The sequence below is a fragment of the Solea senegalensis genome, linkage group LG8 (assembly GCF_019176455.1).
Source record: "Solea senegalensis isolate Sse05_10M linkage group LG8, IFAPA_SoseM_1, whole genome shotgun sequence".
Taxonomy (NCBI): domain Eukaryota; kingdom Metazoa; phylum Chordata; class Actinopteri; order Pleuronectiformes; family Soleidae; genus Solea; species Solea senegalensis.
The window spans coordinates 10,845,186-10,867,417 of record NC_058028.1 but is presented as its reverse complement, the minus strand read 5'-3'; the positions used below and the strand labels follow the sequence as shown (position 1 = coordinate 10,867,417).

Below are 22,232 nucleotides of genomic sequence, written 5' to 3'. Positions count from 1 at the left end.
GTCCAGCAAAAAAAACCCCTTAAAGCAGCCTACCACATTACCAGAGACACCCAGGATGCCAGCACTTTGGCCTGCAACAGCCAGTGAGTCTCATAACTGTAGTTTGACAACAATAAACACACGGCTGCTGCGTCTGATCATATCCAGACATACAGTGAGATCCATTAGTCTGAATAATGTGTGTGTGTTTTTGTGTGTACATTCAAGAGTGACAAACTACTGCTTTACTAGTTTATATTATAATATAGTATTATGCAGTCGTTTCAGAGTTGTTTATGACAAAAAAACTATTTTATTTTCCAAACATTATTATTATTATTATTATTTGTACTGTTATTATGATTATCTTAAAATTACATTTCCAACAAATCTGCCTGATACTATCCTCAAGCGAGGGAAAAAAATACATCAGCCTGATGACTCAACACACAGTTGCTGAATTGTACATTGGTCTAAAGGCAGTAGGTTAATTGATAAGGTGAACCCAAGAAACGATTACAAATCACAGAGGGTAAAAGGGTACTGTCAATCATGTGTCCACTTGACCTGAGAGAACACAGGTTGAAACTGCACAGTCGATTCTTGTGTAATCCGGCCTATGGCAGAGATAGCTTAGCTTTGGCAGATATCCTTATACAGATTATTAAGATATCTGCTCCATAGCTGCAGAAGGGACAGCCACACCACGCAGCATCAGCATCCCATTACCCCCGGCACAACATAGGGTTGCACGAGGTTAGCAGAATTGGGCATTTGCCTCCACTCATTCAGGGCACTAGCAGCTCCTACTAGGACAGAGGGTCACCTGATCACTTTGCTGAGACGTTTCCGAGTGAGAAAGTGGGGAAGCAAGAGGAAGGGAGGAAAAAAAATCAACTTTAAATCTGCAGTGATGAAAAATCAATAAAGAAGTAATTGCTTGGCTTATCACCTTGCAATGAAACAAATTGGGAAGAGAAGGAAGGCAAGGGAGAGGGGCTGGCGTCCATGTTTCACACCAGGGTTTTTTTGGCTGCAGCATGTGGGGCTGAGCAAAGCACGGGAGAAAGCAGGGAGAGGAGTTTTGGCTTCAGTGGGCCAAGGCAAGGAAGAAAAAAGGTCTCCTCGTGATAATTAAATCTTCTCACACTGATTTTCTGCCAAATTTATTTCCCCAGGGACCATAACTGTGATTTAGTGCTTACAAGCCTTGCATAACTAATCATTTCAATGTGGGGGAACCACAAACCTGAATGAATAGGGAGGAGAGAGGCTAAAAAAAAATGGGGAGACTAAATCTGTGGCACTATTTGTATCTAAATCAATTATTGCGGCAGGACAACAATCAGAAATGAGGGAGGAGTGTTCTTCTGTAAGATTCTGTTTGAAACAGACTTTAAAAATGAAGATGTAATTGACTGTCATTGTGCTCTCTTTTAAACTTCCACTGTGGTGCTATGTGGGCAGAAAACATCCTTTAATTCCTGGAACAAATAGAACCCATGAAGCCAATGAAGTGTCGGTTCAATATTCCTTTGACTGTTCCTGGCATGATTGTGTTGAACATAATAACACAACAAATAAGGCCATTTATCTGAAGTAACGACAGGAGATGGGGCTAACTCCACTAATCAATACGGAATCAATACAAACCAGATTTTCTTACATCAAAATCACTGAGACAGATCTTCCTTCAGTGCAGAGTGCACAAGAGCAATACTGCGTCTCCCTCGAGTCCTAAGGTAGATCATATAACCGGTGGAAAGAACACAGTTTTATAAAACAGTATTATGGTCTACACTGAGTGACAATGCTGGGAACTATAATTATAGCTTGGTATAATTCTGACACTCTCCTTATTGAATCTTCATGTTTTAGTTAATGTGATGAGATCAATGACACCAGATCATTCGTGTTTACCAGCGGATGAATTTCACCGCTTGTCCTTCAAGTGGCAGCTTGAGCGGTGCTGATGGTGCTCGGCGAGGTAGTGTGGCACGCCACACCATGGCCTCAGTAATTAAAACATTTAAAGCAAAGCCAGCCCCCCTGTGCTCCCGGGGTGTGATATGAGGGTCACGCGCCTGTAGATTCTAATTTGCGCACCATTTGTATTCATGACAGGCACGTGCTAAATATTTAACAGCAGCCCGGCAGGAGTTTTGTATTGTTAGGCTTTCCAGGTCAAATAATTTGATTTCAAGGCAGATTACATTAAGCGTCAATGTCCAAGCCACCACTCTCACTTGCCTCTCATTTCCTGTCTTTTATTACAACTAAGATAGGCCACAACTGAAGGTATATGGCTTTGGGTTATACAAGAGCTTGTTATCCATGGATTAGTTATCATTTTCAATTAGAAAAGGGATCACATCATTTATTACAGATCCACACACCCACAGAGGCACCGCACATGGACGCTTGCATGCAAAACGGAAATTTCAGCTGACTTACAAATTGTTTAGCGGAGCGTGTAATCACACCTACCAAGAGAAATATTATTTCACACAAATGATGAGCGGGCACATCCACCATTAATGATAATTGATTGTCCTTCACTACAGCTTGTAGGGATTTGTGTTCACACTCACTGTCTTTTTCCTTATGTTGAACAAGTTCGGCAAGGAACCAAATCCATTTTGTTTCAGACGAGGCCCTGGTGATGATTGACAACAGGGCTAGTTAAACGGTGATGAGGCGTTAATGGATGCTAGGTCCAGGAAGTAAAAAGGGGGTTGGAGATGGAGGGGGCATGCAGCTGAATATTTAATGGTCATATAATTCCTGAACACAGACACACACACAGACAGGTACACACCCAACCCGTGACCTGTCCTACACACTGCGTAATTAGGGAAACAGTCCTTTCGTTTAACTGCCAAAAGAGCAAACGGTAGGTATATATTCCCCTAATGATATGGGTTAAAGAGCTATTATACGTCTCATTAAAATATATGATCTCCCAATCTGGTGGTGGTTTGAGGTAATGAGGAAAGAGCAGCACAGAGTGTAAAATACCATCTGCAGCAATAGACAAGTGTCAAATCCATAACTACATAACTCTGCGTGCCAGAGAGTGTCTGCACAAAAGATGTCTCCAGTGTCTCATAAACAACACACAGGACCCAAAATATTGCCACTACAGTGTTTCATATGCGCGTTACAGCGAGCAGTGTGTGTGAGTGAGTGGAAATAAAGTGGGGTTATGAAGCACTTGACACCAGTTTTAAAGCAAAATATGAGACGAGTGACATCAAGAAAAGCAGGATTTAAGTCATATTTTTGACAAACTGAACTTCACGTGTTCATTTTTTACGTACTTTTTAACTTCTCGTCATAAAAGCTTTGATATTCTCGGATATTCTCGGAACTGCCTACTGTACTTCTGGACTAAATTTGTTACTCAATGAAATAATACGAAACTAAGTGCTCGGGATGAACTTGAAACTGTATTAAAATAAATGATAAATTATTTAGTGGATCAAATGAAAATTAATCGGGATCTCTTCTAAAAATCAATTTGAGGCTTTAATGCTTTTTCCTTGTCATAAATCTCTGATTTATTTTGGATGTGTAAGTTTAGGTCAGTAAGAGATTTATACTCTAGTTAATTTGATATTTGGTTAATTGTCCAGAATACATTACTGACACCCACACTCTGCCCATATATGTGGCCTTCAGTAAAGTAGCAGCTGACACTATGGTGCAAACAAACAGACTGTTACACTGACAGTCACTTCTTCTTATTATAGCTGGACATACTATGTTCAGTAAAAGCCTCTTGGGCAAACAAACAATATCTCTCAGCTTTAATAGCCTAAACAAGGCATGCAACTGACAAAGGAATCATCCTCTCCTCTCACTCTCACACACTTTCATATCACATTTCCTTTTTCAACCACTAGCATCATCTGGCTGCCCTTAACCAAAGAGCCAAACGCTCCTTTTATGTGGAGACTACTTTGTTAACTGATGACCACGGGGCCAGTTATTGATCCTCTCCTTTCTCTATCTCAGTAAACCCTGCTGATAACTCCCCTCTCTCCTTGCAGGGCTCTGCAGTGTGCAGCTACAGTTCGCTACAATAATAGCTTGCATATCATAGCATCCACATGAATCAGATCTCAGTAGTTTCGATTAGAGCTGAACTAACAAAAACACTGCCAGTCTAGGATGTGAATCTATTTATGAACAGAGAGTGTAGGTGGTAGTGTTCTTCACTCTTCCCCTCCATTTTCTTAAAAGGTTTTATCATTTCACTTGACCTAAGGGTTTGAGTGTAAACATTCTACTTGTGTTGACCTCTCAGTGGCCCTGCAGGGAATAAGAAGGACTACCTCCTCCATTTTGGTTGCACTGGGAGGACGGCCAGAGAATGGAGCTGGCTGACTCTGCCTGTGTGTGTCTATGTGTATATTGTGACAGTGTGCCAGTGGCTTTCCTCACTACCAAGGGCAAGTCATCGGGGCCACTTTGTCGAGCCTCTCTGATCTGACTTCATGTATCTCAGTGTAGAGTGAGGAATAAAAATGATTGCCCTTAAAGGCAACGCCTGCACAGCATGTCGTGCTCCGCCATTCCACCACACAATTAAGAAAAACACCTTATTTCACACAGAAGGAACAGCTGGAGTGAGGCTCTGAGCAAAGAGGAGAAAGAGTCAACCGATCCCTAAGTGTGAACTTTGTTTAAAAAAGCTGTTTGACTGGGAGCTTTGCTCCGCTGCCCAGAGCAAGGCACTTAGTCACCACTTTGGCAATGCTTCCACACAGAGAAGAGGTTAGGAGAGAGGTGGAAATGGTTGATAAGTACAAATGGAGGTGGGAGGAAAGAGTGTATGTAAGACAGAGAGTAGGAGGAGAAATCAGAAAGGAAAGGGAGAAGGCACTAAAACCAAGAGAAAATTAGTACCATTAATGTGAGAACAGCAGAGAGGCCAAGCAACAACAACAACAAAAATATATAAAGAAAACAAAAATGGGTGAAAGATAAAGAACAAAAGGAGGAGAAAAATGTAGAACCGGAGGACCAAAGCAAAAGTGCAGGGCTAATTAGATTCTGAGGGCTGGACTTTCATTCAGCTAAAAGGTCAACTAACTTTAAAAGGTCACACTGACATGCCAGCTCGATATAAACACAAAAAAATCACACACAAAAGGAAGACAGAGAGGGAGAGAGACAGACAGTCCAACAAATTAAAAAAATGACACACTAGACCAAATTATATTACCACACATATACACTTGTGTGTGTGCATACACATGCACACACACAACAAGTTTAGTATTCTCATTTATGTCATGCTCTGGACAGAGCAGGCACCAGCGTCATTAATCCATATAAGGACTTTTATTACTTCTAGCAGATCCACTGCAAATTACTCTTGACTTTATTTAAATGTGTCGCAGATAATCTTTGTGTGTACAGTGTATGTGTGTGTCGGCATTGTTATATGTTGGTGGTGGTGGGGTGGGATAAAAAATTTACTACCTGCGATGCTAAGCACATTTCTGCCTTACACATCTACTATGCATTTTTATGTGGACTGCAGCTGTCTAAATAAAAAAAAAGTGTGTCAGCATCTCTGAGTTCATGTTTTTGCAAATTGAACATCCAATAGTGAAACGCAATGGTCATTTAAGATATACACATGCATAAGTCAAATTAACCATATGTTAAAATGTGTAAAACCACTTATGTTACAGCAATGAAGACAAGTGAAGTGTAGATGTCAGTCTTCAGTGTTATTCAGTGTTGCTTCCACTCAATCACAAAATTAAAGGCTATTTAATGGAGAGGAAAATAAAAAAAAGAAACAATACCAGCCAGCCTGCATTATTTCAACTGCTAACTTGCCAACATCTTTACTTTTGTAATTAGTTAAAAATTTCAGACGCTGTGATCCACATGTTGGATCTATGATCGACAGAGACACACACACAAACACACACACACACACACACATATAACTCACCTTGCTCTAATTTCTTTAGGGCCTCCTCCTCTCTCTTAGCTACTTTGGCCCTCAGCACCTCATCCGTCTTAGCTGAGAAGAAAAAAGAAAGACGACAGAGTCAGGAGCGAAGCACAACCACTCGTGTTCTTCTTTTATTGTGGACAGTTGCATATAAATTGTGGCATTCATAATTTTTTAAATCGTTACTCATGATATATGATTGTAATATATCGGAAATGATATAACAAATGTATTAATTTAAACAAATCTTTTTTTTTTTTCAAAGCCCTGTTGTTAACACCATTTTAAAAAACAATCTATTTGAGTTATTTCTGTGCTATAAGGTGCTGACATTTGAAACAAATTGATACTCATCACAGAGAATGCAGGAAATTACCAGAGGACACTTTACCAGATGAACACTTAGTGTACAGATCAATAAAAATATAATTTAATGTCTTCTCTGTTCCCCGCCAAGCAGAGCCATGCTCGGATTCTTCCTTAACGCTTGTGAAAAAGTCAACGTGTTTACCTGAAAGGTGTACATACCGTTTCACCGTAATGAAAAGCTTAAGAGAAAGTGAGGTAGCGGGAGTAAACACTCGTCAGGACATTTTAAGCATCTTTCACCATCAGCAGTGTTGTCTGAACTTCCTATTCCTCTACCTTTCCCCCTGAATAATCAAGATGTTAAGCCACATTAAAAAATATAATGCTGTGTATGGCAGGACTATCAATATTGCCTCTAAATTAATTACATTTCCGTTGCGGCACATCATTTATTTTGCAGCGTTAGGGCCTCAGTGGAGCCATTCGCCTTTATTGCTATCTCACTTGGTTGATGAGTGAGCTATGTAAAATTGAGTCTCCAATATCATTACACTTAATGAGTTTAAACTTTGAAGAGAAAAAAGTAAGGGAGAGAAACAGAAGAAGAGAGCAAGTGGAGAGGAGAGAAGGACGGGTGGGGGGGGTGAGATCTCTGTACTGTTTTGGGGAAGTTAATACAATATGAGAGTGGGTGTAAGTGTTTGTGAGCACTTAGAGAACGTTTGTTTTAGGGCACAGCTGTGGGTGTCCAAATGTGGTTTATTGCACAACTTGAGATGCTTGAGTGTTTGGTGTGTGCTTGGGATTTTGTGTCTGATTACACTTGCACTGCAAGCATGTTTCATAAAAATGCATGTATACCAATGTGTGTGTGTTTGGATGTAGAAGGCCATGGGTTGTGCGAGTCTCTGTGTGACTGCGCTGCTGTTTTTGTTCAGTAATTGGCATAGACAAAGAACCCGTCACACTGTTGTTACGGCTGGTTAAGTCTAGAGGTTCCGCATCTTTACCAACAATGACTTTACATGGATGACTGAACCCTACTCTACCTCCCTCAGCTCGGGTGTGTGCGTGTGTGTGTGTGTGTATTTGTGTGTGTGTGTGCATGTGCTGACGTGTGTGGGAGTGTGTGCCTGAACCGAACCTACAACATCTCTTTTCTCTTTGCTGAAACAGTCATTATTTTGTATGTTTGTGTGTACGAGTGCGCTAAAAGCCAAACCATGGGCTCCATCATCTTTATTCTCTATGCAACTACACTGGAGTTTTGTTTGTATGCACATTTTTTTTGTCTCTGTGTGTTTGTGTGTGTGTGTGTGTCTCTGTGTTCTTCAGTCTGCTATTTGCTCTAGGCTACCAGGAGGCAGGTAGGAGACAGAGTGGTAGTGGTGGTGTGATGCAGCGGGAGGGAGTTAGTGATGAAGGGGAGATAAACAGAGAGATCGGGGCCATGTAGGAAAAAAAAGAACCGACAGTGAGGGAAACAGGCAAAGCAGAAATAAGAGAAAATGCTTTGCCTGTGTGCACACAAACATGTGAACACAAACAACAGGAATGATTTGTCGCTTCTTTTTGTTTGCATGTTTATCCTCCACCTCTATCCCTTCATCCCACCCCCAACAGGTTTGCTTATCCTCTCTCTCTCTCTCTTCTCTCCTTCTGCTTTGCCCTCTTCCATCCCATCCCGGTTTTATGCTTTCTCTTCCTTCTCTTGCTCATCTCTCCAGTACACTGTGCCTGGGGGCAATAGCAGCAAATCAAACTGTTTATCCATCTCTCATCAGTGTACTGCCTCACGGGGCTCCTGCCCCCTCAAAACAATGAAAGAAGGCCTGTGTGCTGAGCCAAGGATACAATTTAATTACATCAATAAGGAGTTACACTTAAAAAAAAACATGAAATACACAAAAAGACACATTGCTGCTGTATTATTTTGTAAAGCTTGTTAACATTAAAATCAAGAATAAGCTGTGACAGACTGGAAATACAGACACACCTGTGTGCAGATGCTGCATTATGTGAAGTACAGAACTCAGTGGCTGCAGGTCATTCTTTGGATAATTCTGGGATGAGACTTTTATTAAAGTGCATAAATAAATGGCTGGGTGTTGAGGAGAGGAGAGTCCTTTCACTTAATTTAGACCTCGTACAGTCTTGGCTGCAGAGGTGGAGGGGTGGCAGTGGGAAGGGGCGGAGAGCGTCAGTGAAATCACATTGTGATTATGTGTATATAATTGTAGCTCAGGGGCCCGGGGGCCATGTAGCTCTGATGGCGCTAAAGGATGTTTTATGCACAGCAACAGAGAGGAAGAACGTGTGAAAGAGAAAAAGAGAGAGAGAGTGGGAGGGAGAGGCAGGCTGCCAGGATGTTTGCTTCTCTTTTTTTCTTTTTCTTTTTTACTTTATACAATCTCCTCTTCTATCTCCTTTTTCCTCCCTTCTTTTTCTCCTTTTCTGCTCCTCCTTCACTGAACACCCTCCCTCGCTCTCCTCTGCTACTCGTTTCTGTCCTCCTCTCTTCTCTCCTGTCCTCCTCCCTTGGCAGGATTAGCTGGGTCTCGTTAGAGGGGAAATGTAATAATGCTCCTACCAGGTGGAATCGGGCCCGCTCCATTATCAGCCGGGAGATGGATGGGCCATGTAGGGCCGGCGGGGGCCACGCGCGCACGCAATTTAGATTCAATAAACTGGCAAAGCAAGACCCCCAATCTGATTTATCTTTTACACGCCGCCAATGCTTGCTGCTACGATGCTGATTCCCTATTACCGCTCAGAGAAGGACTATTCATTGGATGTAAGGCACGGCAGTCAGAGAGGCTTGTCGGGCCCCCGGGACGGCAGCAAAACAGATACAGCAGAGGGTTAATACGTTTACACACAGATAAGCAATTAAATCTAAGGCTGAGGTGAGTTATAGAGTTATTAAGGAGTGATTGGGATGGGGGGGGAGAAGAGAGGGACAGGGGGTGGGAAAAAAGAAGAAGAGAGATGTTATTCAATGTAAGAGGGTAGTAGAAGCTTTGGCCTTAGGCCGAGTATTAGAAGTGAGAAAGGCTATCATATTTAGCAGCACATAAGGTGAGAGAAGAACAGAGAAAAATCAGTCTGCACATGTTGTTCAATAACCTCAACCGTTACAAAACAGCTTGTGAGAAACAACAGTTATCCACTCAGTCTGTTTGTGCATACTGGTGCTGTATGTTTGTACACAAAAGTGGGCATGTGTTGGCGTAACAGGTATATTCATATCCGCTGTACACCGGACTGTGAATATGCAGAGCATCACATTTGAGCGTGAGCCAGTGAGCGCACATGTGTTTACAGTGTTGGTAGTGGTGGGTGTCATTACATCCAGCCGCCAATCAAAGTGAATCTGAATGTCAGCAGGAGAGAGGGCGTGATAAATCAGCCACACACCCAACGACAAACAAAATATTAGAGGCTGCGCAGCACCATTGGAAAAATGTCCCTTCTAATCAGCCAAACACTTTACAGTGAAGCTCGGCAGCTGGGCCTGCAACCAACGCTGAATACCAGAGAGACAAATAGAACGATAAATAAATAAAAGACAGGTTGGAAGACAGACAGACAGACATGTTGGCACGCTGACAAGTAAGAGTTCTGACAGACAGAAAGATGGGACAAAGACACTTAAGCACAAAACGGGGCTCAAGGACAGACAAGTAAGACAATAGATGTGACAGGGTATGAGACAAGGCAGACAGACAGGTGGGAAGACAGACAGAAAAAGTGCAGAATGGCATTGTGATTTAAATACTATGCATGTCTCCCACCATACAAATTTCAATTGAGCAATTTTGAAGATTATTATTATTAATTTATCGTAAGTTATTGCAACAATTGGTTTTGCTAATAAAAACAATTACCAACATGCCATAAGATATTTACATTTTTTATGTGAAGTCAAACCAGTATCTATTCATGTGTTATTTGTACATTGTGAAAAGGTTTCAAATATGACAAGGAAATAATGGACTGACTCTGACCAACGTTTAACCCATAGACATGAAAGACTATCAGAATGCTTTGATTCCAAGGATGCCTTGCCTTGACAAAAGTTCAATTGAAACATGGATTAATGGATGAAAGTTCAAGTTTCAATTAACAGACCAATAAGAAGTTTCACTTCAGTGATAAATTATTTCCCACAGAAATTGTTCAGTAGGATGCAGGATAGACAAAGGATAGTTTCCAACACACTGATGAGAGGAGACAGTGATGCACCGTGGAATGGGGGACACTTCCTTATCATCCTTGGTTTTTCAAAATTACAGAACAAAAACAAGGAGTGAAGAGATAACAGCTTTCTGATTTAACATTTCCCAAACAAATAGACAGACTCCATGTTTTGTCAGTGTTAACTGATTTACAATTTCCCTGTGAATTTAAAGAGACCACTGCATTTAAACTGATAAATGTTCTTCATTAAGACCAGGCACTAATTACTGAGAGTGGCTTAAGCTAACAAAGATTCTTTCATATTGTTTTGGACACGCCAGGTAACAAAACATTCTATTCTGGCATTTACAACAGGTGTAGACATTAAATGCATCACAAGAGGGAGCAACATTCAAAGCAACCACTAGGTGGCACAGAACAGCAAAAGTGTGAGTCTTCAACCAGGCCTCACTTTTGTGTGTGTGTGTGTGTGTGTGTGTGTTTAAATGCTGGTATCTGTGTGTGCAGGCCCCTCTAATAACAACTCACTAATGTAGACCTTGTGAACTCTAATTTGACAGGGGACATATAACAAATGCTCCGATATCCTGAATGCACGGGCAGACAAAAGCAGATAAAACAGGAAGTGTTTTAAATATTTAGCAGGAGCACGCATAGCCATGCTGTTGTGCAACCTGTGTGAGAACTGTGAACTCCCATGCCACGCAGAAATCACAAATGTGCAATTAATTCACTAAAGTGCCGTATATGAGTCAGCATCACTACATGGAAACTGGACTGAGTAAAAATCCTTTGGGCAGAAAACCGGAGAGCTAAACTTGAGTGATCTTCAGCGGAGGATGCCCTCTGTATCTGTCATCAGGCTGATTTAACGACACCCATGAAATATTTACAAACCAAACAATTAGAGAGAGATATCTTACAAAATCAATCAATTATTCATTGCCAATCGTCTGAAGAGCTTTTTTCTTTTGTTTCACAGCTATATTCTGATGCTGGGGAGTGCATCAATTAAGGCTCAAACTCCCGTGGTGTTATGGATGCTTCAGAGAGGAAAGATTTCCTAAATGAAGGAGCCGGATGTAAGTTGCCAGCAACTGAATGATGACACTGTTGTGGCAGATGAGTTTGATAAAGTGACGTGCCAATCTCTGGCTGGGATACATGAAGTCAGGGACGATTCGGAACATTCACCTAAATATGTGAATGAATGAGACGTTCAGCCACAGTGTGTAAAAACCTCTTGCAACACTGGTTCTATTAATTTTTAAAACAGCCTCTTAACTGCAGACCCTGCGGCTCCATGCTTTTATTATTTAATTTCACTGCAACAGTCCAATTCAAAGAGGTGAGGAATTAAGAAAAGGTTGATTTAAAAAAAAAAAGACTTCCTTTCTGCTTAACTCCAAATTCAGACAATAAGTCTTTTTATAGACATATCGTTTCACTATGGCCAGTAAAATAAAACTCCTTTGCTTTTCTTCCTTTATATATCACTGTTGTACTTCTACATTAGACAAAGGTCAGTTTACTTAACCCTAAATGTAAACAGTAATGCAGTGAGATCTGTTAAAGGGGAGAAACAGCTAATCATCTAAAATCAAATGTAATGATAAATCTTAATTTTTTGCTGGCACAAACATTCGGCTTTTCTTAAATTTCTTCCACTATTTTCATTACATTTTTGTCACAGCAGAGACGTGACTGCAGTTTCATCCACATACAGACCACACAAACACCAAATTGGCTTAAAGTTTCTTGATACATAACGTCTTCAGTGGTTTAGCACATTGTTTCACTGTATAAAACATATTTTCAACACTGAATAATAAGGAAGACCAACCTCTAAATTCAACTTGAAAACATATTAGTCTTATTTGTTTTTACAAGAGCTCTGAGGTTGACAACAGGTCACCAATAAGTAGCTGAGATGTGCTGCCTTTGAGATGCATGTGGACAGTCATGGCTCAGCACCCCAACCTAAGGAGCCAAAGGCATAGATACCCCGTGACTCTGGAAGTGCAAGAGTGCACTCAGAGAGAAGAGAAGACGAAAGCAGGGCCCGGACCTTGGGCCCAGCAAGAAGAATTGCTGAAAATGTGAGGAGAAGCAGAGGCCTCCAGCGGTCAGAGATCAGAGATGGAGGTTACTCTGAGGACCACGCACTGCCATGGGGTGCATGCACCCACATGCACTCACATGCACAAACAACCACACCTGAGGAACACACACACACAGACATCCACACACTCACATAACGCATAAGAGCGCTACACACACACACAAATGCATATCACAGAAGCCTGAGGGAAATAAATGCAACAACAAAGCTTCATAGTAGAGCATCTAGGTCATTCAAAGGTCAAGCTCAACGCCTTTCTATGGAAATATTACATATTTACTGTAAATGTTCTCGCCTTTTAGGGGGAGAACATATAGATATTAAAACATCACTTATCATTAGTGTGGGTTTGTTTGTGTATGTGTGCTGTGAAATTTAAGTAATTTTCTTGGTTTGTTAGAGGGCAAAAATGCCTTTTATTTAAATAGTAAAAGTTCCGCCATGTACACTTTACTGTGATGAGCATGTAAATGTGTAACGGAGGTCTTGAGAGGGCAATCAGATCAAATCTATAATGCAGGCACCCTACGGTGAAATATTAAGCATCCCCGGGGCCTTTGAATGACATCTCACCCTCAACTTCAACCTTGTCTCATCTCCACATGTCTCTTTCATATTCTTCCCTATTTTACCCCCCTTTTACTTCCCCTCTTACCTTTTTCCTAACCCAATTCTCTTTGAACACTCTCCTGTTTCTCTGCGTACTTTTCGATCATGTAACTTTTCGATACGGTGACACAATCATACAATACAATCATAGTAATGTTGATCGATTACAGTGTTTGCATGCTCCTAGAAAAGCAGTGTGAAGGCACAAAGAGAAGTTTGCTTTAATAATACTAACAATAATACTCTGATACCATATGTTTAAAATGATAGTAACTCAGGTGTGTCAGCAAGTTACTGCCTTGTGATGTCAGACAGGATTTTTATGTAAGTCCACAAAGCAAAGACAGTTGTTAAAACATAATTTTAAATGACTATAGCATGCATCAATGTGCACTATAATGTTCATGTCTAGAACATAGGACTGGGCAATAATTAAATAACAATACACATTTCTTCAATAGCAACAAAACAAAAGTAGCACAAAAGTATAAAGTATTTTTGTGCAAACATAAATGTTATGAATGTGTTAACTCAGATGCATAAAATGTATTAAGTGTTTGCCATTTTCTATCTATAAATCTACATTACATTACATTAAATTTGTGCTTAAAACCATAAATAACTGGTTTCTGTCACACAAGAGCACAAATCAATCTTTAATTGTCTGACATTGACCTCAATAATTAATAATATTGATAATCTTTTATTGTGATGAAAGGTTTTGGCCACATCCTCCAGCCCTTCTAGAATGTTATTTGCATTACATATACATTTTTGTTTGCTATATAAAAAACATCAACAAATGTGTTTTACATTTTAGTCAAAAAGGAGCAGACTGAAGACATGACATCAACAGAAGACATGTTACAACAGAGCAACATAAGGTCATACATGCACCCTTCATTTGGCCTTTAATACATGAGATCTGACATCTCTCTGCCAGCTGTTTGCGTTACCGTGTGATGATTCACTCTCTGTTCTTACTGTTTCGCAGTGCTCATTTGAAAACCAACTAAGTATTGGCTGTTTAGGTTTTGTAGCACTGTTTGATTGCACAGTTAAGGCAGAGCTATGCCTCTCCATCAAGATGTTCCTGCCAACCCACCATACACGTCTCCTGTAGGGGAACTGGTGTATTAGTTGGGTTTAAGGTTTCAACAACACCACAGCATTTTATCCTTCACATTAGGGTCGAAGGGGCAGAAGCCAATCCCAGCTGATATAGGTTGAAAAGGCTGAGTACATCCTGGACAGGTCGCCTGTCCATCGCAGGGAAACCATTGACTTTCACACCTACGGTCAAATTCCGATTGTCCAATTAACCTAATCTGCATGTTTTTGGACTGTGTGAGGAAACCCGAAGGACCCGGGAAAACCTGAGTGCACACAGGGAGAACATGCAAACTCCACACAGAAAGTCTTGTTGTGAGGTGACTCACTCTGTGGCAAAGCATCACAATTGAAAAGATTCGGTAGTTTGCACGGATGATAGAGCACTACAGCATACATTACACACAAAAAAAATTTCCATTACAATGTCCATTCCTCTATGATGTTCCAATGGCCACTATATCCACTGACATTCAGATTCAGAAACTGACCTTTAGTGGTTTTCACTTATTTATGAAACTTGGATATTTCTCTGTCATTTTAAGCCACAATAAAACACAAACCTAACTCAGTGTAACGTTATGTGCAGTAATACACCTATGTATTGCAATGTCAACGCAAAAATATGTGTGTATGTGTGTGCGTCTGCACATTTATTCCAGTGTGAATGCACTTGAGCGTGATGTTGAATGGTAAAGAATAGACTCTGGTTCCCCTGCTGAAAGCCTGTTGGATGCCATTGTGATGGCACACCACTGAGTGTGTGACTCATGTGTGCGTGGTGGTGGATGCAGTAGTGGGGGAGACGGGACTAAGTCTATCTGGACCCCCGCACATGAAAGGTAAACTAGAGCCGCTAATCGCAGTTGTGACACAAGGAGGTTCAGAAGGGCGCCCACTTAGAAAAGAAAAGCAGGAGAGCCGGGACCCTGGACGATTCAATGGGGCTCAGCACAACTGACCACATTACAGGAACAAACACACACTGCAGAATGGACACACATACTTGGTGGTCTCTGCAAGTTCTTGCCTGCTATTTGGTGTGGACTTCACGGATGGTGAGTAGAGCTTCAAGGAGCTTGTGGATTTCTCCAAAAGACTGTTCATGTAAATTGCCAATGATGCACTTTAATAAAATGTTAAAATTCCTTTTTTTTTCTTAAAGTATTTACAAGTGAAACCAAAAATCACATATTCTGAGGGACAGGGTGTTAAACACTTGTCTGATAACAAGGCTCACAACAGAACTGCAGGTGAGCAAGAATAAATATGTAAAACAAAGTGTTTCAAAATGAATGCAAGTTCAGGGACATATTTGGCAATTAACGCTAAAATGTCAGCTCATAAAATATAATGAAGGGAAATAGAGAGAGAAAATGTATAGGGCAGATTGTAAGTGGCACCAGGGAGTGATGGAAGGGGGGAGACGGGTGAGACAGCCTGGTTGCCAGAGGAGTCGAAGTGCAAAGGAGTGGAGGAGACCGGACAAATGACAGCCTCCCTCCAAGGTAGTGCAGTGCACTCCCTTCTCTCTTTCTCATCTCTTAATGCTTATTTTCATCACTTTGCTTAAAATATTGATAATCAATTAGCACTACGTCTGTTTTGCTACAAAATCTGTGTCACGGTCTATCACTCTGTCAGAGCCAATTCGCCGCTCATTCAAAGTTCATTTTTCCTTGGCGGCTCTGTGCCTTTGGAGGAGTCATTACGCGTGGAACATAGCCCGGGGTGCAATCACCTATTCTCTTTCATTACTGGGGAGATGGAGAAGGTGAGAGAGATTATTAGAACTTTGGAATGATCACAAAGCTCCACGCCGCCTGTCAGATCCCCCCTACGTGTAATTCATCTGGCCTCTGCTGCCTCCCCCTCCACCCCCTTCCCTTCCTCTCTCCCTCCATCCCTCCTCCCCCAGCCTCAGCCAGGGGTTTGGCCACAGACATTATTCATGAACATCTGCAGCGTGCTGAATATTCCACAACCTCCGCCGTGATGAAAAGGGAGCTGCCCCTTTGACTTGAAAATTAACATGCCGGCACAGAGATTACGGATGTGTCGTTTCGTTCCAAGCTGAGCTGGGCCACACTGAGACGGGCCAAGCTGATAGCCCAGCCTCGGCTGAGCGTGGAAGGATAAAGGAAAGTGGGTGGAGAATATGCTCTTTGTAAGGGTCAGGTGTCTGTTTCAGTGGGCAACCGGGGTCAAGTGACCAGTGGAGACTTACAAGTCCTTGCAGTCACTTACAAATCTTAAAACTCCAACGTTCATCATTGCCACAGGTATATGATCGAAGAATAACAAGTGTAACGGTTTAGTCAATTATGAATTAAGAAAACGTATTTTCCTGATTATCCACTAACTTGATTCATTTTGTTTTATCCAAACAATAATTCCAAATATCAATCCACCAGAGGACCGGTGCTACACAGGGATGGGTATCATGACTGATTTCCTAAACTGATCTGATTCTACTTGATTCCTTGTAAATTCATTGAGATATATTACTTATAAAAGACATTTTCACAGATTTCTCTAATCTGGCACATCATTAAAATATGTATGTTCACATTAAAAATGTAATCCAAAGTAGCACAGTGAAGTTATACATGTATTTCTGCTTGTGAACCATAGATGGCAAAGTAATAAATAAATCTGCAGACTCAGCTGTTAGCTTAGCTGTCAACTCACAGTTAGGTGAGACTTGAACCCGACAGTCTTGTGAGATTTGTGCAGAGGATACAAGAAATGGCAAGAGTGATCAAATGATTTTATGAATCAATATTGAATATTTCATATCAAGATTGATATGAATCTTGAAAATGAATTTGTTTCTAAACCCATTCAGTATTCAATCAGAAGCCAAGCTGAAAAGTGTCATCGTGAACATCTCATTGCACCCTCTCCTCACCTCTGTGCATCTCTTTCTTCCATCCACTCCCGGGTGTCTCAACATAAAAGATCAGAGCCTGAGAATGACATACCGGTCTCTCTCATGTGTCTGTGTGCTATTGCTCACCAAGTCTGTGTCCTCACAGACCTTATGCTCCTGACTTTGTGACTGAGACGTACTCAAAAAACATGGCAACATTTTTATTAAGTTCATGAATTTGAGATCCCTGCATAGTGGTAAAGTCGCTGCTCACCGGTGTTATCTAAAGTAGCCTGAATGATGAAAATAACCCGCTTGTCTGTGATGTCTGTTTGATTCCTTGTATATCATCAATTGCCTGTCAAAGATTTGACAAACACTGAAAACGACTCTGTTCTCTACATGCAAACACAAGCACATTCTCATACTAGAGCAGCCTTTGTTCAACTTTTGTCAGTGGCCCCAATTTAAAATCTGAAAACTGCAGCAAGACTTTGACTCCCAACACTGATCACACATGACTGTACGTGTATTCCCATAGTATTCCATCCAGTATTTACATACATAACATTTGAACTTTAACTCAAAACACTACTTTACATTATCTATAAAAAAATATCCATGAATGTTGCACATTTACTAAACAACATTGTATTTATTTATTTTAAATGGCCTCTCATGGTCCACACTTAGGGAATCACTGTACCACGGCAAGTGGAGGCCAAGAGATTTTCCCTGAAGGCTATCTATAGGCTAACTACAACTTTTTTTTATCAGAAATGTACAAGTAAATGTACACTCTCACATTGTGACTGCAGACTTCACTTGACTATCAAAAGAGCATTTTTAATTCTTATCATATATCTATATCTTAGGTATTTAATGTATATAGACTGATAAGATGTGAAAACAAACACAGTCAAACACAGGAAAAGAGGATGAAAACACAACTAGAAACAAACAATACCAAGTAGGACAGTACAGTAAGAATATTTGTGTTTTAGCCACCACATTTATGTCAGATATGAACACCTCTAATTACTGTTGGCAGTGTTGAGACAGAAAGAATGAAGAAGAAAAAGAAAAGAAGAAAGGAATATAAGAAGATAAACAAAGGGTGAAGAAAGAAATATAAACTTTAATACATCTAAAAGGGGGAGAACTTCTGACACAGGCTCGAGTGGGACTTGTTGCTTCCTCTTCTTGATTGTAAATGGCAGAACAAGTTTACTCTGGCAGTTGGAGCAAAAATGGAGCCTGACAGCCTTGTCAGACAGTTTGAGTGGCTGAGTAGCAGAGCAGGAATCGGGATGATTTCATCCCTTTCATCTCCAAATCGTCGACGGACGAGGTGAAACCTCAACATTCATTTTTGGAAAAAAAAATACAATAAAGAAATAAATGAATACAATTTAAACGACCTTGTGAAAATGGAACAGAGACAAAAAATGAGAAAAAAAAAAGAATAAGAAGAAAAGTAGAGCTGGACGCAGAACAAACATGTCAGGAGACATTAGAGCTTTCTCCAAAAAAAACAACACACCAGTCTCTATAATCCTTGCACTCATTTCTACCTTTTCTCTTTATTTCTCTTTATGAATTATTGCACAAGAGATTGGTGCAACAAAACCCACTCAACATCTTGCCCTCTTGTGTTTTCTTACTACAACCTCAACGTTATTCTGCCCGCCTCTGCAACCTTTGGCACTATATGAGAATCTAGACTGTAAGAACATTGGCAGCAATTTTGCATGCACTCCGGGCCATTTCATTTCATAAACAGTCTTCCCTCTAAAACTCTTTACCTTTCTTCAGGAAGAGTCTGAGAAGTGACAGTGAGAAATGCAGAGACAAGTCTATAACATGTGTATGAGAGGCGGGATTAGCAGAATGGCTGCTTTGTTGTGTTACTCTGCCATAGATTTATCCCTCTGCTCCCCCTCTACCTCAATCTCCTTGTTTCATTTTTATCTTTTCAATTTACAGGATTTGTTTCTGTGTGAACAGCGAGGAGGATAAGGTATAAAATTCATCTTTATCCCAGGTTTTGTTGTGCTTCCTCCACCTTAACAATGTGTGTCAGTAATTAGCTGGCCAGTTTGGTTCCAGGCTTTTCGATGGGTGCCTCCATTTGCCAACTTTCGCCTTTTGTTCTTGCCACACAATGCCGCCCACTCGCCCTCGGTGTGACTCTCCCTCTCTATCCTCTGCGCTCCCTGTCTCACACCCACACAGGGCGTTACACAATTTATCCAAATGTGCTTCGCTTTAAAACCCCATTACTCAGCCCATGTTGTTTTGTTCAACACAATTATAAGAACAGGCCATTGGTAAGAATTCTTTTGGTTCTACATTGGCCGCAGAGTTACAGTAAACAGGCCAGCTTAGGTACCCTTATTCCCTGGGTTTTGTTTGCATATAAGCTTAGGTTTTGTTTCAGACAACTCAATACCATGCCTCATTCCATGGCAGCAACCAGTGAGCAACTTTGAAGACCACTCCGCCAAATGGATACACACACAGAGAGCTGAAGAGCCTAACAAGGTTAAAGGGCCAAGCATTGTTATCTCTCTAAGTAGTGACACACTTCAAAAGGGTGAAAAAAACATGTAATGACTACCTAGACAGGCTTTGGCAGAGGGTCTGGTGGTAATTTCAGGCTCTGACCTTGTGTGTAAGCCCTGGAGGGTGGACTTAGTTCAAAGCAAAGCCAGGTAAATGAGAGAGAAGGCTGCTGGTCAGCCATGACCACAAGGTCACTGTCAGGGAAGATTGGAGAGGGAATATTAATGTCTATTGTATGAGTCAAACAAGCATCAAGTCTAAAATAAATCTCTAATGAGATTTGTGCACCAGACATGTAAAACTAGAAATGTGGAACTTGGAATTCAAACCAGTGGATCAATCACACAACAACAAAATTTAAACAGAAAAAGAATCAGTAACTATTTTGACCATTTTACTAGTCTCAAGTTACACTAAACTTCTGTCTGTGAGTTTTGGACTGATTTTTACTTTGTTTTTTCACTAGATTCTAGATTTTATAGTTGAAAAGATTGTTGAATCAATAATTTACAATACATATTTATCAGTATTGAAAATAATGAGGCTAAAATTATGACAAACTATTAAAGTAATATGTTTTTGCATGATGATTCCTGGTTAGTTGAACTTAATAGTGTATCAGATATAAAAAAAAACAAAACAAAACAAAACAAAAAGTCTTACAATCTACATTCATGAAAACATTTTTTTTAATGACTTGCAGACAGCTGCTGTTTTTGACTCACTAATTAAAAAACACTGAAGACAAAGGTCTCACTGTGCTGAACACTTTAGAATTTTCACACCAGGAAGAGCTCATTTGATTAATCTGAACATTTACTCGGCACAATATGCCAGCACAGATTAAAGCAATCAGCTTAATGCTGGGTCATTGTTGCTTTAGTTAAACGCCTCAGTGAAAATTATGTCATGAAGTTTACTAACACCATCTGAAACTCAACACAGCACAAGGACACACACGGTGTAAGGCTCTGGGAGTTGCCTCGTGCTGTAGACAGCTCTATAATTATATTCACACTAAATGATTTAAGGAAAAGAAAAACACACATAATGGTTTAAAATACCACAGTTCAATCATGCATACAATGCAGCCTGGCAGTGACGTCTGTGATACGCTTATACAATTATGATTCTGTTCTTAATCAACATCCAGCTCAAATTTACCACTTAATCAAAAGATGAATAAAACCTGATTTTAAAAGGAAAATGTTCAACATCAGTTGAAGTTGTTTAGGGGATGATTTTAATTGTAACTAAATATAGTTATCAAGCCGGTTCCAACTGCTTTGGGTTAAAAATACTAAATAAGAACCGGGTTGCTTGGTAAATACAGCTCACCCAAAACACACAACAGTGGGCACACACTCTCCTGTACGTGTTCATGTGTAACCCTCTGTGAGAGCTGATATTGATCTTTCTTTAATGCTCCTCAATAATAACCCCCCCAGTAAACACAGTCGGATAGGAGCACAAAACAAGAGCACTGGTTTAAAACCACTAATTACATCAGCGCTGAAAGGAAATCATTGATCAGTGGCATTATGGGAAATTAAACTGCCCCCCAAAACCAGATCAAAGTGAATGAAGTGGCTTAGTAGGGTTTCAGTGGGGCTCTGCAGACAGATTATCACTCCTGAACACACACGCACACGCACACGCACACACACACAGTTACTGATGATGAGTTTCAAGGCTCTTCACAGCTTTCAATCAAAGTCATCAATCAAAGTCATTCAAACACTTGACTTTGTTTTGACTATTACCAATTTGTCCTCCCTAAAAATAACCATTTATAATTCAGCCCTGGACTAATGTGAGCAGTCCTCATGTCCCCAACCTGTGGAAGGGTCCACTGGGGGAATGAATAAAAGAAAGGGGCCCCTGCTGGTTCATCGGGCCATCTATTGGTGCCCCGAGACTGACATAATCTGTTCCCTCCCATCCCACCAGCTCCACCACTGGCCCCTTAGGGCTGCTGGCCGACTGCTACGGGAACCCTTATGTGTAACTAACAGCTCCCCAGCTATAACACACAAACAAAAGACCAACTGTGAAAAACTCTGAGAATAAAGTAATGTACTGAGCTTGTTCTGATCAGACAGGGAGGAGACCTGAGAATGGTTTGTGGAGACTGCAAACAGTCAGTGTCAGACTTATTTACAGGTGGAGACACGCAGTACTAGACAAAAATACACAGATCGCCAGTCCATCACAGAGCCACATAGAGATTTAGACTGTCCAATTTACCTAATCCCCAAATCATTCAAAGCAAATCTAAGGTAAGGACCTCATTTGACCAGTTCAGGTTGGTGTGTTTCACAACTTTTATTGTGATAAATGATCATTAGAAGCAGCAACAACAGATTTATATATATATAAATAATAATGATAATAATAATAATAATATATATACAGACCATGACCAAGACCTTGTTCTAACCTGCAACCACCTTTCCCACAACAGACAGATCATCAGGTATTGCACACTA

General features: G+C 40.7%; 1 protein-coding gene across 1 annotated transcript in view; it reads right to left on the bottom strand.

Moving 5' to 3' along the window:
- rsrc1 (arginine/serine-rich coiled-coil 1) overlaps window positions 1-22,232 on the bottom strand; it is a 105,827-nt gene that overhangs the window by 15,382 nt on the left and 68,213 nt on the right. Inside the window, exon 7 of the mRNA XM_044032478.1 lies at window positions 5,954-6,025. Coding sequence (XP_043888413.1) covers window positions 5,954-6,025 — 72 coding nt within the window. The remainder of the gene's footprint in view (window positions 1-5,953; window positions 6,026-22,232) is intronic.